This window comes from Chiloscyllium punctatum, chromosome 4 (assembly GCF_047496795.1).
Source record: "Chiloscyllium punctatum isolate Juve2018m chromosome 4, sChiPun1.3, whole genome shotgun sequence".
In the NCBI taxonomy this organism is placed as follows: domain Eukaryota; kingdom Metazoa; phylum Chordata; class Chondrichthyes; order Orectolobiformes; family Hemiscylliidae; genus Chiloscyllium; species Chiloscyllium punctatum.
Window position 1 is genome coordinate 10,705,993 of NC_092742.1, and position 14,197 is coordinate 10,720,189.

The 14,197-nt window shown below is 41.7% G+C and overlaps 1 protein-coding gene across 2 annotated transcripts in view; it reads left to right on the forward strand.

Moving 5' to 3' along the window:
• Nucleotides 1-14,197, forward strand: part of smek1 (SMEK homolog 1, suppressor of mek1 (Dictyostelium)) — a 146,667-nt gene that overhangs the window by 106,187 nt on the left and 26,283 nt on the right. For both annotated transcript variants that reach the window (XM_072568053.1, XM_072568052.1), the window contains exons 7-8: nucleotides 765-881; nucleotides 7,801-7,932. In XM_072568053.1, the coding sequence (XP_072424154.1) occupies nucleotides 765-881; nucleotides 7,801-7,932 (249 nt within the window). The remainder of the gene's footprint in view (nucleotides 1-764; nucleotides 882-7,800; nucleotides 7,933-14,197) is intronic.

Below are 14,197 nucleotides of genomic sequence, written 5' to 3' on the forward strand. Positions count from 1 at the left end.
CTCTTCCTACAATCCTCCTCCTTCACGAAAATGTACTTCTGCTATAGGAATTTTGCTCTCTATACAGAGGAACCTCGATTATCCAAACGAGATGGGCAGGTAGTATTTCATTCAGATAATTGATTCAGTGCCTTTCCTTTGATGTTCAGAGTTTCCTGAAGTTTCTTTTTTCCTCGCTCTGCCTACCTTGCTCCCTCTGTCTCGAGGTTTGTTTCTGAGCAGATGCACTTGTATGTAAGGGACCTGTAGCATTGCTGAATTCCAGAACAGTCAAGAGGTGTATTTTGGAAGTTTTAATGGATAGATCATTAAAATAGGCAGCATGGTGATTTGCTTTTAAACACCTCCAAAACATAGTTTTACTCTATAGCTAGAGTGCATCTAGCAGTCTGAAGAAGTGAAGTTGAATTAATATCTGGCCTTAATGTAAATGGGTAGGAGTACACTTTTCAAATCCTGTCTAAGCAAGAATTCGCTTGCTGCTGAGAATGGTATGTAAAGAAACCTGCCTTACCTTCAAGGATGCCTTGGCTGGAGGCACCTTCCCTTTTCATGCAGTTTTAGCAGTAGTTACTTCTATCAATAATACTACCATAAGGAGCGTTCATAGAGCCTGCCATTTATATCGAAGGCACTTAATTTCTGAAAATGATATTGATTATTTTGTTGGTGTAATTTGATTAAGATGATACTGTGTTCTTTCCTCATCCATTAAAAGTGTACTTAGTCTGAATAGCTTGAATTTTAAATTATTAATTTTCCAGGGCATGGATGACATTCAGGTGCGAAGTGCAGCCACTGATATATTTTCCTACTTGGTTGAGTATAATCCATCCATGGTACGAGAATTTGTCATGCAAGAAGCTCAACAAAATGATGATGTAAGTAATTGAAAGTTGATTTTCTTAAATGATTGAATGCAAGGCATAGTTTATTTTGGTTTGTCAAGCTAGATGCATTTTGTTTTAGTAATTACTTAGGATGAATGCATTGCTGGGAAGGCAAGTTTTTTTTTTACCATTCCTTAATTATCCTTGAACGTGTGATGGTGTGCCTTCAACTCTTGCAGTTCATGTAATGCAGGTATGCCCAGAACAGTGATATGGAAGGAGTTCAAGGATTTTCATTGACTGACCGTGAAAGAACCATATGGCATTGATGTGTATCTTGGAGATGAATTTCCAGTTGGTGCTGTTTCCATGTGTCTAATGCCCCGATCTTACCAGGTTGTGGAGGTTGTGTACTTGAAAGTTGCTACTGGAACAGTCCTACTCCTTGTTTGTATCTCTACACCAACAGAGTGGTAGAGTGAATGAGCATTTAAGATGATTAATAGGTTGTCGAATTGTTAAACCATTACAGTGTTACCTAGTATTGTACGTGCAGTAACAGTATTGAAGATTTCAAGATGTATTAATTAATCAGAGTCAGACGGCAATGCCACTCCAGAAACTTGTGTACACAATTTAGACAGACACCTTGTACACTTTTGGAAGTAACTGCTTTTAGATCATGTGAGGGCCAGTCTTGACCTCCCACGTACAAGTAGGCTTATCCGTTCATGAAGAGCAAAGGAATTCCAATGACCTGGCCGGTTTTTATTCCTGAACATTTGTCAACCAGATTGTCTCATCGTTATTGTTTGTGGAACCTTGGTTTGCTACATTGTCTCTGTATTGCAAAAGTATTTTGTTGACTGCAAAGTAGTTTGCAACGTCCTGATGCTTTAAAAGAAATTTTATTTTTGTATTAAGCCTTAGTTAGGATCATGTTGAAAGACAGTGTACATTGTTGGACTCCACATCATCGGAACAAGTGTTGAAGCAACTGGGAGTACTGGGCAGATTTACAAGGTTGCTACTTGGCATGATTAACATGAAATAAAAATTAAATGTTTAGAGAGATTTTCTTTTAAATTAATGTATTTTTTTAAAATGGATGTTTCAAATTGTGAAAGCTTGGACCAAAAAAGTATATGATTTTCAGGGATTGAAAAACCAACAATAACTGGTTAAAAATTTCAAGTTCAGTATTTAAACTTTTCAACTTGTACACATCAGGGCCAGTTCCAAGAATATCATTCTTTTTCCAGCAATACTTAAGTTCAGTGCTACCAAACAACTATTGATTGAAGCTGAGAGGTAACCTTCCACAGATTTACAAAGTTGTGAGGAGCATGGATAAGGTGAATAGCCAAGGTGTTTTCCCCAGGGTTGGGGAATCCAAAACTAGAGACATAAGTTTAAGAGAGAGCAAAGATTTAAAAGGCACCTAAGGGGGAACATTTTCATGAAGAGGATGGTATGTATATGGAATAAGTTGCCAGAGGAGGTGGAGAAGGCTGGTAAAGTTGCAATATTTAAAAGACATCTGGATGGATACATGAATAGAAAGGGTTTAGAGGGATATGGGCCAAATGCTGGCAATGCGACTAGATTAATGTAGGATATCTGGTTGGCTTGAACGAGTTGGACCGAAGGGTCTGTTTCTGTGCTGTACATATTTAACTTGTTTTCTTGCACTTTTTTTTTCCTCTATGAAATTGGGCTGCCATCTTTTACTTGCCTGTGTCTGCTCATTAAGGTAGCTTTGCTGTTGCATTTAGTTCTCACAATTTTGTGGTGTACTTCCTTCACGTAGTGCAAAATCATCTGCTTTCTTTAATAATAGAATAGAGGCTTGGAACTAGTTATGTAGAGTGTGTAAAATCTGATGTGTTGTGTGTGTATCTCCAATTATTCACTCTTACTTTCTTGTATAAAGTGCTTAAGACACAAAACTGTCACAGCTAAAATCCCTGTTCCATTCCCTTACTGTTTATATATAGTTTTTTTAAAGAAGATGTATTTAGTTCTTTACCCCAGCAAGCATTTTGTGAGCTCAAATAAAGCGGATTGTTATTTCATCATTCCATGCCAGAAATCTAACACTGTCACTTACTCACCCAGCCATGCTTGCTTGGAAAATACAATCAAAGAGAATAGAGTACTTTTACAATTTATAAACACAAGAATAGTTCAGAATAAATGTGATTGGCTTGGCTTGAAAAATACATAATGCAAACTGTTGAGATTCCCTCCTGAAATATAGTTTGTTGAATTTGGATTAGATTAGATTACTTAGTGTGGAAACAGGCCCTTCGGCCCAACAAGTCCACACCGACCCTCCGAAGAGCAACCCAACCAGACCCATTCCCATACATTTACCCCTTCACCTAACACTATGGGCAATTTAGCATGGCCAATCCACCTAACCTGCACATTTTTGGACTGTGGGAGGAAACCGGAGCACCTGGAGGAAACCCACGCAGACACTGGGAGAATGTGAAAACTCCACACAGACAGCCGCCTGAGGCGGGAATTGAACCAGAGTCTCTGGCGCTGTGAGGCAGCAGTGCTAACCACTGTGCCCTGAATTTAAAAATTTAAAAATAATTTGCACAAAGGTTGGATCAAGGAACACATACCTCACTTCAACCAAATGTTGACTCAAACCCAACAGATCATGACCAATTTGTCAGATGCAGAGTCTATCTTAGTTGATCTCTCCTCCCACCCTCATTCCCTCTTCACAAACAAGAGAAAATTGCATGCTCAATAGGGCTTGTCAACTTGTAGTATTGTGTTTCTGATTGGTCCAGATGAATGACCATTACAGCATAAAGCAAGTTTTTTCATTGCAGTACAAACAAATGTATAAAAATTATGATATGAACTGATGTGTGAAGCCAGTACATTACTATATTGAAAACTTTGGAGACTATTCAGCTGTTCATGTCCGTGCAGACTGTCTGCAAGATTAGCTCAGCTGGTCCTGCTTTTCTGCCCGTTCTTTGTAGACCTGCAGTGTTTTTTCCACTTCAGCTGCTTACCTATTAGGCCCATGTAGGGTGAAGAAAAACTACAGAGAACACTAACATGCCTCACATCCAATATATTAGCAACGCAAGCTAACCAGGAGCTCCACCAATAAATTGTGACCACAGAAATGACCTCCTATGCCTTTACTTGAAAGCATCCGTTTTCTGGATGTTCTTGAGGTCTGGAAGAGAGACTTATATATAACATTACCACCGGCAAGGTGATGTCATATACTACAAATTGGAGCAATAATGATAAGTGATGAGCCTGTACCACCTAAAATGAAGCCAAAAATGTGCAAACTCCATACGGAATGAGAAAATGAACTTCTGTTCACAACTGTAAACTCTCTGACTCTACACAGGTAAATGGATAGGGAAGGTTTAGAGGGATGTGGGCCAATACAGGCAGATGGGACTAGTTTAGCTTGGGAAACCTGGTCAGCATGTACTAATTGAGCTGAAGGGCATGCTTCTGTGCTATATATCTGTATGACTTTACGTAAAAGCTAAGACCATTTGCCCTGAATGTCACCAGTATGTCGATAAGTAAGAAGGTATATTTGGAATAAAACAATGAAAAAATGCACAGTAAATTCCAAGATAGTTTTGTCTTGAAGGGTCTGCATTAGACAAAGAAAATTGATGAACTAAAAGCCAATTGGAAGCTCAGCACTATATTTTGTTTCAAAACAAGCAGAAATGTGAGGCCTGCACTGAAGTGTCATTCTGCATTTGCCAACATCTGGTAAAATGTAAGAAATCATTTACAGATGGCGAAGTAATTAGCAAAGAATAACTGTGGCTACTGATTCTGCGTTCAAAGTCTTTAATAACAATGATGAAACAAAGTAACAAAATAGCAGTAGTAGTTCACTAGACCCTTTTGAACCTGTTCCACCATTCAGTATGATCATGGCTGATCATCCAGCTCAGTATCCTGCTCCTGTTTTTTTTTCCCCATGCCCTTTAACCCTCAGAACTATATCTAGCTTCTTGAAAACATTCAATCTCCTGGCCTTAACTGCTTTCTGTGGCAGAGAATTCCCAAAGGTTCGCCACTCTCTGGTTGAAGAAATTCCTCCTCATGTCAGCTGTAAATAGCTTACCCTGTATTCTTAAACTTTGACCCTGGTCTCCGGACTCTCTGGTCATCAGAGGCATTATTCTGGCATTTATTCTGTCTAGTCCTGTTAGAATTTTATAAGCTTCTGTGAGGTCCGTCCCATATATTTCCCCATTATAATTGATCCAGTCCTTTATTTTTATATATGACAGTCTTGCTATCCCAAGAATCAGACTGGTAAAACCCTTTTGTACTCCTCATATAGCCAGAATAGCCTTCTCCAATAAGGAGATCTAAACTGCACACTATATTCCAAGTGTGGTCTCACCAAGGCTCTGTATAATTGCAGCAAGCCATCCTTGCCCCAGAACTCAAATCCTCTTGCTATGGAGGTTAACATACTTGGAGTGTCAGAGGCTGAGGGGTGACCTTATAGAGATTTCTAAAATCATGAGGGGCATGGATGGTTAAATAGGCAATGTCTTCTCCCTGGGGTCGGGGAGTCCAAGACTAGAGAGCGTAGGTTTAAGGAGAGAGGAGAGAGATTTAAAAGAGACATCTTTTTCACGCAGAGGATGGTGTGTGTATGGAATGAGCTGCCAGAGGAAGTGGTGGAGGTTGATATAATTAGAACACTTAAAAGGCGTCAGGATGGGTATATAAATAGGAAGAGGTTAGAGGGATATGAGCCAAATGCTGGCAAATGGGACTATATTTATCTAGGATATCTAGTCGGCATGGACATGTTGGACCAAATGATCTATTTCTGTGCTGTATATCTCTATGACAATGACTCTACAACTGTATAAGCCTTTTTCTCTATCTGTTGCATTTACATGCTTGCTTTCAGCATCTCATGTACATGGCCACCTATGGCTCGTTGCAGCACCCCCTTTCCCAATTAAATAATCTGCATTCCTGTGTTTGCTACCAAAGCGGATTAATTTATTTATGTTGCATTTCATCTGCCATTTATTTGCTCACCCGCTCAACTTGGCTAAATCATACTGAAGCATCTGTGCATCCTGCTCACTACTCATCCACTCACCCGCCTTTGTGGCGTCAGCAAACTTGAAGATAATACTTTTAGTTATCTCTTCTAAATCATTGAACTATATTGTGAATAACTGAATTCAAGCACTGATTCCTGCAGTACCCCACAAGTTAAGGCTTGCCACTCAGGAAAAATAATCACAGCAATCCAGCACATGCTACTCAGTGATTCTCTTGAAGCAAGCATTCTTCCAAGTGACTGTAATCAAGTCCAAGTATTGCACCAGCAACCCATTTGATGACTGTGATCATGAGCAGTCTCAAACTACAAGCCAGACGTCAAGGCAATGGCAGATAATGTACGTGTGAAAGTGCCGCTTTTAGACGGGGGTGGACTAAGTCAGAAATCGCATGACACCTGGTTATAATCCAGCAGGTTTATTTGAAATCACAAGTTTTTGGAGCATATTCCCTTCGTCAGGTGAAGTAAGAAGGAAGCGCACACAGCACAGAATTTATGACCTTATCTCTCAAGGGCAGAGAAATCAAAAGATCATAGAAATGGTGTGAGTGGACTGTCAAATAATAAGTCTTCGCAGGTGACCAACAATGTTACAGTGTGAGTATAGTGTTAATAGCTGAAGAACACCAAAGGGATGACCTATAATCCAATTAAAAGAGGCAGTGAGATAATTACAAAAAAATAAAAATAAGGTGGTGCTGGAGACAAACCAAATGACAGAAATAACATGGAACAGAAACCGAAGCCACTGGAAAAGTTCAGCAGGTCCGGCAGTATCCGTGAAGAAAAACCAGAGGAAAGGGCACCGGACCTGAAATGTTATCTGATTTTTCTTCTCAGATGTCGCCAGACCCACTGACTGCCTCCAGCAACCCACACTAACTCTTGACAATAGAGGATAACATGAAGATTAATATACATTTGGTATAGATTCATATCGTATATCATAAAAGCAAACTGTTTCTTCTGTATTTTCTTTTGGGTAGATCCTAGCTTGCACTTAAATTTTAAAAATGATCTTGTAAGTAAAAGGAATGCTTGGAATCAACTGTTCTATAATGAAGACCAATGTAAAATATTCATTAAATTCTTTTGCCATCTTCTTTTCCATTATTAATTTAATAGGCTCAATTTCTATGGAACCAATGCACATTTAACGTTTTAAAATATTTAGAGAAACTTTTTATAGTTTTGATTTTTATGTTTCTGTCTTGCTTTCTACTTCTAATTTTCCCTTTTTTCTGGTAATTCTTTGCTTTTCTTTTATATTGTCCAATCTTTAACCTGACTTTGCAGAACTATGTTTTATTTGGAAAGATACTTTAATTTTTCCAATTTCCTACAGGCTGTTGGTCATTCTGTAGGAACCTTTTGTACCGTTTGGAATGTGTGTATTTTGAAAGGCATGATGAGGGTTTCAGTAGCAAGTTAACTGAGGTAGGGATGAAGTGAGACAGTATTATGAAGCTGTAAATAGACAGTCAGTGATTGTTTATCATCGCAATTGAAGTTTATCTCTAAGTCAAATATACCAAGTTTGGAAATAGTCTCGTTTAGCTTTTATGAGGGAACGCGAGAGAGAAATTTGTGGAACAGATTAAAGACAGTAGTTGGAGAGAATTTATGCTCAGCTGGTTATATGGGGCAAACTTTATTATTGTACAGGCAACAGAATCATGGAATACAATTCCCAAAATCAGCACTTTAAAGTGTTATGTTCAAGTAAAAACTGCTTCCTGAAGTTAAATGACAGGAAAAACTCAATGAATGCTTGTGCTACTTGAATATTGTTTAATTACGTGTATTAGTTCGTAGCTTGATTTGAACTTGAAACTTAACTATTGCTGTACTTTATTTTAGGATATCTTGCTCATTAATCTCATCATTGAGCATATGATTTGTGATCCAGACCCTGAACTGGGTGGTGCAGTCCAACTTATGGGACTACTCCGCACTTTAGTTGACCCTGAGAATATGTTGGCCACAGCCAATGTAAGTATGTTTTTTTAAAATTGAGTTTGATTTTCCAAGTATTCAGTGTTCATTATCTATGGTTTTCATGTATTTTATTTATTTATATATTATATATATATAAATAAAATTCAAATCTACATTATTTTAATACAGACGTCATTCTATACATCTCCAATGTCAACTCCATCCGCCTTTCCAGTCAGTACTTCTAGCTACGTCTAGGGGCATTGAACCTTGGCATGCTTTACTACATCCTGAATGGGCTGTTTCAGTTTGTAAGTTTGCTCGCTGAACTGGAAGGTTTGTTTTCAGATGTTTTGTCACCATACTAGGTAACATCATCGGTGACCATCCGGTGAAACGTTGGTGTTATGTCCCGCTTTCTATTTGTGTGTTTTGGTCTCTTAAGGTGGGTGATATCATTTCCAGTTCTTCTCAGGATGGTCCAAATCAATGTGTTTATTGATGGCAATGCCAAGCCTCTAGGAATTTCCATGCATGTCTCTGTTTCGCTTGTTCTGGGATGGATGTGTTGTCCCTGTCGACGTGATGTCCTCCTTCATCTATATGTAAAACATTTTTGACCTGTATAACATCTAACTGGAACTCCATCAAAAAAAACACATCGATTTAGACTCCATCTACCATCCTTTGAGAAAAAGAACTGGAAATGACATCTTAGGAGACCAAGACACAACTAAAAAGCGGGACATAATACCTGCGCTTCACCGGATGCTCATTAATGATGTTACCTAGTATGGTGACGAAACGTCTGAAAGCAAACCTTGCAGCTCAGCGAGCAAAGTTACAACCTGAACCTCAGCCTGAGCTATAAATCTTCTGGGCTCTGTTTCCTCCACTGAATGTTTCCTTTACTAACATTGTTGTAATTTTTCCTTCAAACATGAGCAACTACCTGTCTGTCTACCAGAAAGCCTTAAGCTATAATTTCATTGAAGCCAAACTTCATCAAAGGTTACCATCCTTCACATACCAAGGATGCCCAGTTCTTTGTGGTAATGCACATGTGTGTGTATCCAGTCTATATCTGGATTACCTTTCTTGCCATGGCCCACAGGGTAGAAAGTCTTGATTGATATAGAAACTTTTGCAACCTTTGGATATCACAAGGCATTTTAAAGTCAATGATTAGTCAGTGTTGCAATATTGTTCCATTACATTACATTAGGAAGCACAGCAACCAGTTTGTGCAAAGTCAAATTCCACAAACAGCAAAGTGATAATGACCAGTTATCTATTTTTTGTAATTACAGTTGAGAGATAAATCTGGCGAGCATAGGGGGCAGGCTCCCGTATTGTTCTTTGAAATAAAGCCATAACCTATTTCATGCCCTCCTGAAAGATCAGAGGAAGCCTCAATTTATTGTCTCAAAAGGAAGATGATATCCCTGAGGAGCCATCCCGCGGCACTGTTGTGTTCTGTGTATTGCTCAAGTGCTTAAAGCCACAACCTTGTGATTCTGAAATGAAGGTGCTACACGCTGAGACACAAATCAAGAGGAAAGATCCCTAAAGGATCAATACATATTCTTTCATTGAGACCTCTTCTTGTCTTTTCCCAGCTTTACTTTGATATTCAACATCATCATCTGCTTAATGCTGAACACCAGTACTAACAGAAGCTTTTCAAGTCCTTACTCAGCCTCCAACCACCAGATTCCCTCCTTCAGTCCTGTCACTTTGTTGCTTTCTCTCTGTTTTTGATTGCACTTCCCCGACTGAAAAGTTCTTTCTCATTGCTGGTTTATGGGCTATCCTGGTTTATGTATTGGTACATGTGGAAAATTATAGAAATTGAATTGTAATTGAGATATAGAATGTGGGGAAATAGATGGTGACAGCTTGAAACATGTCCATATTACAGAGGAGGAAATGCTGGATGTCTTGAAATGCATAAAGGTGGATACATCCCCAGGGCCTGATCAAGTGTACCCTAGAACTCTGAGAAGCCAGGGAAGTGATTGTTGGACCCCTTGCTGAGATATTTGTATTGTTGATAGTCACAGGAGAGGCGCTAGAAGACTGGAGGTTGGCTAACGTGGTACCATTTTTAAGAAAGGTGGTAAGGAAAAGCCAGGGAACTATAGACCGGTGAACCTGACGTCAGTGGGTGGGCAAGTTGTTGGAGGGAATACTGAGGGACAGGATCTAGACGTATTTGGAATGACAAGGACTGATTAGGGATAGTCAACATGGCTTTGTACGTGGGAAATCATGTCTCACGAACTTGATTGAGTTTTTTGAGAAAGTAACAAAGAGGTTTGATGAGGGCAGAGCGATGGACATGATCTATATGGAGAAAGTGAGGACTGCAGATGCTGGGGATCAGAGACGAAAACGTGTTGCTGGGAAAGTGCAGCAGGTCAGGCAGCATCTGAGGAGCAGGAGAATTGACGTTTCGGGCAAAAGCCCTTCTTCAGGAATGAGGCTTGTGGACCGCGGCTGAGAGATAAATGGGAGGTGGGTGGGGTTGGGGGGAACATAGCTGAGAAAGCGATAGGTAGATGGTGAGGGAGAAGATGATAGGTCAGAGGGAGGAATGATGGACAGGTCTGGATGGCAGTGCCGAGTTGGAGGCTTCGGAGTGGGATAATGTTGTGAGGGGCTTTGGAGGAGGCCTAGGACCTGCATATCCTCGATGGAGTGGGAGGAGCAGATGAAGTGTTCAGCCATGAAGCGATGGGGTTGGTGGGTGCGGATGTCCCAGAGATGTTCTCTGAAAGGATCCGCAAGAAGACATCTTGTCTCCCTGATGTAGAGGAGACCACACCAGGCGCAATGCATGCGTTAGATGACATTGGCAGAGGTACAGAGTAAATTTCTGATGGGTGTGGAAGGATCATTTGGGGCCTTGGACAGAGGTGAGGGGAGTGGTGTGGGCACAGGTTTTGCACTTCCTGTGGTGGCAGGGAAAGGTGCCAGGAGTGGGGTGTGTGCTGGTGGGGGGTATGGACCTGATGAGGGAGTCGCAGAGGGAATGATCTCTCCAGAATGCTAATAGGGAAGGAAATATATCGTTGGTGGTGGGGTACATTTGGAGGTGGCGGAGGATGATACGATGTATGCGGAGGTCGGTGTGGTAGAAGGTGAGGATCAGTGGGGTTCTGTCCTTGTTGCGTTGGGAAGGGTGGGGTTCAAGGACAGTGGTGTGTAAAGTGGAGGAGATGTGTTGAAGGGCATCGTCACCCACATGGGAAGGGAAGTTGTGATAATGGAAGAAAGAGGCCATCTGGGACCATTTGAGGAGGAATTGGTCATCCTGAGAACAGCTGAGGTGGAAGCGGCAGAATTGGGAATAAGGGATAGTGTTTTTACGGGAGATATAGGGTAGGAGGAGGTGTAGTCTAGATAGCTGTGGGAGTTGGTGGGCTTGTAGTATATGTCTATATGGTTAGTCGATCGCCAGAGACAGTGATGGAGAGGTCCAGGAAGGGGAGGGAGGTGTCCGAGATGGTCCAGGTGAATTGGAGATCAGGGTGGAAAGCATTGGTGAAGTTGATGAACTATTCAACCTTCTCGTGGGAACACTAAGCAGTGTCAATACAGTCATCAATGTAGCGGAGGAACAGGTGCCGGTGTAACTGCGGCAGATGGACTGTTCCGAGTATCCAACAAACAGTCAGACAAAGCTGGGTCCCATGTGGTGGCCCATGGCTACCCCTTTGGTTTGGAGGAAGTGGGAGGATTGGAAGGGGAAATTGAGGATGAGGACCAGTTCAGTTAGGCGGATGAGGGTGTTGGTGGAAGGGTACTGGTTGGTACGGCATGAGAGGAAGAAACTGAGGGCTTGGAGACCTTCGTCGTGGCGGATCGATGTGCACATGGACTGGATGTCCATGGTGAAGGGGAGGTGTTGGGGGCTGGGGAAACGAAAATCTTGGCGGAGGTGAAGGGCATAGGTGGTGTCCCGAACGTAGTGGGGAGTTCCTGGACTAAGGGGGCCAGGACGGTGTCGAGGTAGGAAGTGATGAGTTCGGTGGAACAGGCAGAAGCTGAGACAATGGGTCGTCGGGGCAGTCAGGTTTGTGGATCTTAGGAAGGAGGTAGAATCGGCCAGTGCGGGCTTCACAGGCATTGAGGTTGGAGGCTGTGGATGGGAGATCCCCAGAGGTGATGAGGTTGTGGATGATCTGGGAGCTGATGGTTTGGTGATGGGAGGCAAGGTCGAGATCAAGGAGGTAGGAGGAGGAGGGGTCTGCGAGTTGGCATCTGGCTATATAGCCTTCAGTAAGGTTCCCCATGGAAGACTGCTTAACTAGGTTGGTTCTCATGGAATACAGGGAGAACTGGCCATTTGGATACAGAACTGGCTCGAAGGTAGAAGACCTTTGGTGGAGAGTTTTTCAGACTGGAGGCCTGTAACCAGTGGAATGCCACAAGGATTGTTGTTGGGTCCACTACGTTTTGTCATTTATATAAATAATTTGGATAAGAACATAGGAGGTATAGTAAGTAAGTTTCCAGATGACACCCAAATTGGAGATGTAGTGGACAGTGAAGAAGGTTACCTCAGATTACAACAGGTTCTTGATCAGATGGGCTAATGGGCTGAGAAGTGGCAGATGGAGTTTAATTCAGATAAATGCGAGGTGCTATTTGGGAAAGCAAATCAGGGCAGGACTTTATACACTTAATGGTAAGGTCCTAGGGAGTGTTGCTGAGCAAAGAGACCTTGGAGTGCAAGTTCATAGCTCCTTGAAAGTGGAGTCGCAGGTCGATAGGATAGTGAAGAAGGCATTTGGTATGCTTTCCTTTTTTTGAGTAAAGGCGTTGGGAGGTCATGTTGCGGCTATACAGGACATTGGTTAGGTCACTTTTGGAATATTGTGTGCAGTTCTGGTCTCCTTCCTATCGGAAAGATGTTATAAAACTTGAAAGGGTTCAGAAAGATTTACAAGGTTGTTGCCAGGGTTGGAGGATTTGAGCTGTAAGGAGAGGCTAAATAGTCTGGGGCTGTTTTCCCTGGAGCATCAAAGGCTGAGGGGTGATCTCTTAGAATTTTATAAAATTATGAGGGGCATGGACAGGATAAATAGACAAAGTCTTTTCCCTGGGGCGGGGGAGTCCATAACTAGAGAGCATAGGTTTAGGGTTGGGGGTTGGCGGTGGGGGGTGGTGGGAGGGAGATATAAAAGAGACCTAAGGGGCAACGATTTCACGCAGAGGGTGGTACGTGTATGGAATGAGCTGCCAGAGGAAGTGGTGGCAACTGATACAATTGTAACATTTAAAAGGCACCTGGATGTGTATTTGAATAGGAAGGGTTTAGAGGCATATGGGCCAAGCTTGGGAAAATGGGACTAGATTAGGTTGGGGTATCTGGTCGGCATGGATGAGTTAGACCAAAGGGTCTTTTTCAGTGCTGTACCTTTCTGTCACTGTGTGTTTGTACTCGCAAGCCTTTGTAGACTTGTATGACTTTGAGTGGAATATCAAAGAAAGCATTAGGTAATTTCTTGAGAAGTGTGTCCTCTGAGTTGGTTGGCTGTTTATCATTCACAAGTTTGATTAGAAGCTGAATAATTTAATCTAGAAATAGAATCATAGCCATTGAATCACACAGCATAGAAAAAGGCCCCTCTGCCCACCATGTTTATTTTGACCAACAAACATCAAACTACACTAATCTCATTTACCTGCACTTAGTCCATAGCCTACTATGTACCGGCATTTTAAGTACTTAAGTAGATATTTCTTAAATATGAAGAGAGTTCCTGCCTCCACTACCCTCTTAGGCAGCACATTCTATCTATCTACCACCCTCTAGGTGAAAACATTTTTCCCCAGACCTACTGTAAATCATTTGCTCTTCACCTTAAACATATACCCTCTGGTCTTAGACACGTCAGGCATGGGGAAGAGATTCTCACACTCTACACTGTCCATGCTTCTCATAATTTTGTATTCTTGAATTGTATTCCCCACTCAGCCTCTTCTGCTCCAAGAAAAACAAATCCAGTATATTTAATCTCTCCTCATAACTGAATTTTTTCCTGCCAGGCCACATCCTTTGGGGTGGCACGGCGGCTCAGTGATTAGCACTGCTGCCACACAGCACCAGGTTTGATTCCAGTCTCTGGCAACTGTCTGTGTGGAGTTTGCACATTCTCCCTGTGTCTACATGGGTTTCCTCTCACAATCAAAAGATGTGCAGGTTAGGTGAATTGGCCATGTTAAATTGCCCATTGTATCCAGGAATATGAAGGTTAGGTGCATTAGTCACAGGGAAATATAGGGGAATAGGTCTGGGTGGGTTGCTGTT